The sequence below is a fragment of the Chinchilla lanigera genome, unplaced genomic scaffold (genome assembly GCF_000276665.1).
Source record: "Chinchilla lanigera isolate Chin_1 unplaced genomic scaffold, ChiLan1.0 scaffold00098, whole genome shotgun sequence".
NCBI classification, from domain to species: domain Eukaryota; kingdom Metazoa; phylum Chordata; class Mammalia; order Rodentia; family Chinchillidae; genus Chinchilla; species Chinchilla lanigera.
In genome coordinates, this window is record NW_004955499.1 from 1,126,918 (window position 1) to 1,128,895 (window position 1,978).

Below are 1,978 nucleotides of genomic sequence, written 5' to 3' on the forward strand. Positions count from 1 at the left end.
TCTCCTCCACCTCCTTCTCCTCATCCTCCATCTCCTCCTCCATCTCCTCGTCCATCTCCTCCTCCATCTCCTCCTCCATTTTCTAATCCTTCTCCTCCTCCATCTCCTCCTCCATCTCCTCCTCCTCCATCTCCTCCTCCATCTTCTCCTCCTCCATCTCCTCCTCCTCCATCTTCTCCTCCTCCACCTCTTCCTCCTCCACCTCCTCCTCCTCCATCTCGTCCTCCATCTCCCTCTCCATCTCCTCCTCCTCCATCTCTTCCTCCTCCATCTCTTTTTTCTGTATCTCTTCCTCCTCCATCTCCTCCTCCTCCATCTCCTCCTCCATCTCCTCCTCCATGTCCTCCTCCATCTCCTCCTCCACCTCCTCCTCCATCTCCTCCTCCTCCATCTCCTCCTCCACCTCCTCCACCTCCTCCTCCTCCATCTCCTCCTCCACCTCCTCCTCCATCTGCTCCTCCGTCTCCTCCTCCGTCTCCTCCTCCGTCTCCTCCTCCATCTCCTCCTTCTCCATGTCCTCCTCCTCCATCTCTTCCTCCTCCATCTCCTCCTCCACCTCCTCCATCTCTCCTCCATCTTGTCCTCCATTTCCTCCATCTCCTCGTCCTCCTCCATCTCCTCCTCCTCCATCTCCTCCTCCTCCATCTCCACCTCGTTCATCTCCTCCCCCATCTCATCATCCTCCATCTCCTCCTCCATGCCCTCCTCCTCCTCCATCTCCTCCATCTCCTCCTCCTCCATCTCCACCTCGTCCATCTCCCCCTCCATCTCCTCCTCCATCTTCTCCTCCTCCATCTTCTCCTCCTCCATCTCCTCCTCCTCCATGTCCTCTTCCATGTCCTCCTCCACCTCCTCCATCTCCTCCTCCTCCATCTCCTCCTCCATCTCCTCCTCCATCTCCTCCTCCTCCTCCATCTCCTCCTCCTCCATCTCCTCCTCCTCCATCTCCCTCTCCATCTCCTCCTCCATCTCCTCCTCCTCCTCTATCTCCTCCTCCTCCATCTCCTCCTCCATCTCCCTCTCCATCTCCTCCTCCTCCATCTGTTCCTCCTCCATCTCCCTGTCTGTCTCCTCCTCTTCCTCCTCAGCTCTTGGTGCATAGAGCGCGGATCTGCGTTGTCTCCTCCATCTCCTCCTCCTCCTCCCTGTCTGTCTCCTCCTCTTCCTCCTCAGCTCTTGGTGCATAGAGCGCGGATCTGCGTTGTCTTGTTCCCTGCCCTTGGCATCCCTGGCTGTGCCCTGGCCCTCAGCGCCGCTCGTGGGTGTGGTGGGTGGCTGGAGGCCCAGCTCCTCCAGGCGGGAGGCTGCATTTGGGCAGAGCAACAGAGGTGCGGCGCAGCGCCCTGCGGTGGGGGCCAGGCCACGGCGCCCGTGCCTGGTGTGGTTGCGGTGGTGCTGGGCCGCAGAGGAGCCCGCATGTGGGCCCCTGGCCCTCAGCTCTCGCGCTGTGGTGCGTATTGAAAACATGAACCTTGTGGCCGGCACCAGGCTTGGGCCCGTCGCTGGGCACAGCTGTACCCTAAGCGGGGTGCACCATGCACTCGCCTTAACTCCGCTCAGCATGCACCGTTCCTGGAGTCTCCTGACCGGGGAACTGCGTGGCAGTGGCCTCCGCCGAGCGGGCGCAAGGCCTCCTCCCAGGCCAGCCCAGGGCGTCGCGCTCAGCACCGGTGTCCTGTCCCCCCGCAGGCGGCGCGGCTGCAGGAGCAGGAGCAGCAGGAGGAGCGGCTGCGGCTGCAGCGGCAGGAGGAGCGGCGGCGGCTGCAGGAGGCCGAGCTGCGGCGCGTGGAGGAGGAGAAGGAGCGCGCGCTGGGCCTGCAGCGCAAGGAGCGGGAGCTGCGCGAGCGTCTGCTCAGCATCCTGCTCAGCAAGAAGCCGGACGACGCGCGGCCGCCCGAGGACCTGCTGCAGCCCGTGCTGGACATCCTGCACACCGTGTCCTCCGCCGCGCTGCAGCACCCGCTGGCCTCCGGCCCCA

The 1,978-nt window shown here is 63.3% G+C and overlaps 1 protein-coding gene across 1 annotated transcript in view; it reads left to right on the forward strand.

Moving 5' to 3' along the window:
* The window catches only part of Akap17a (A kinase (PRKA) anchor protein 17A), a gene marked incomplete in the record, with an annotated part of 10,593 nt that overhangs the window by 7,260 nt on the left and 1,355 nt on the right, over positions 1 to 1,978 (forward strand). Inside the window, 1 exon segment of the mRNA XM_013505618.1 lies at positions 1,690 to 1,968. Within this exon segment, the coding sequence (XP_013361072.1) occupies positions 1,690 to 1,968 (279 nt within the window).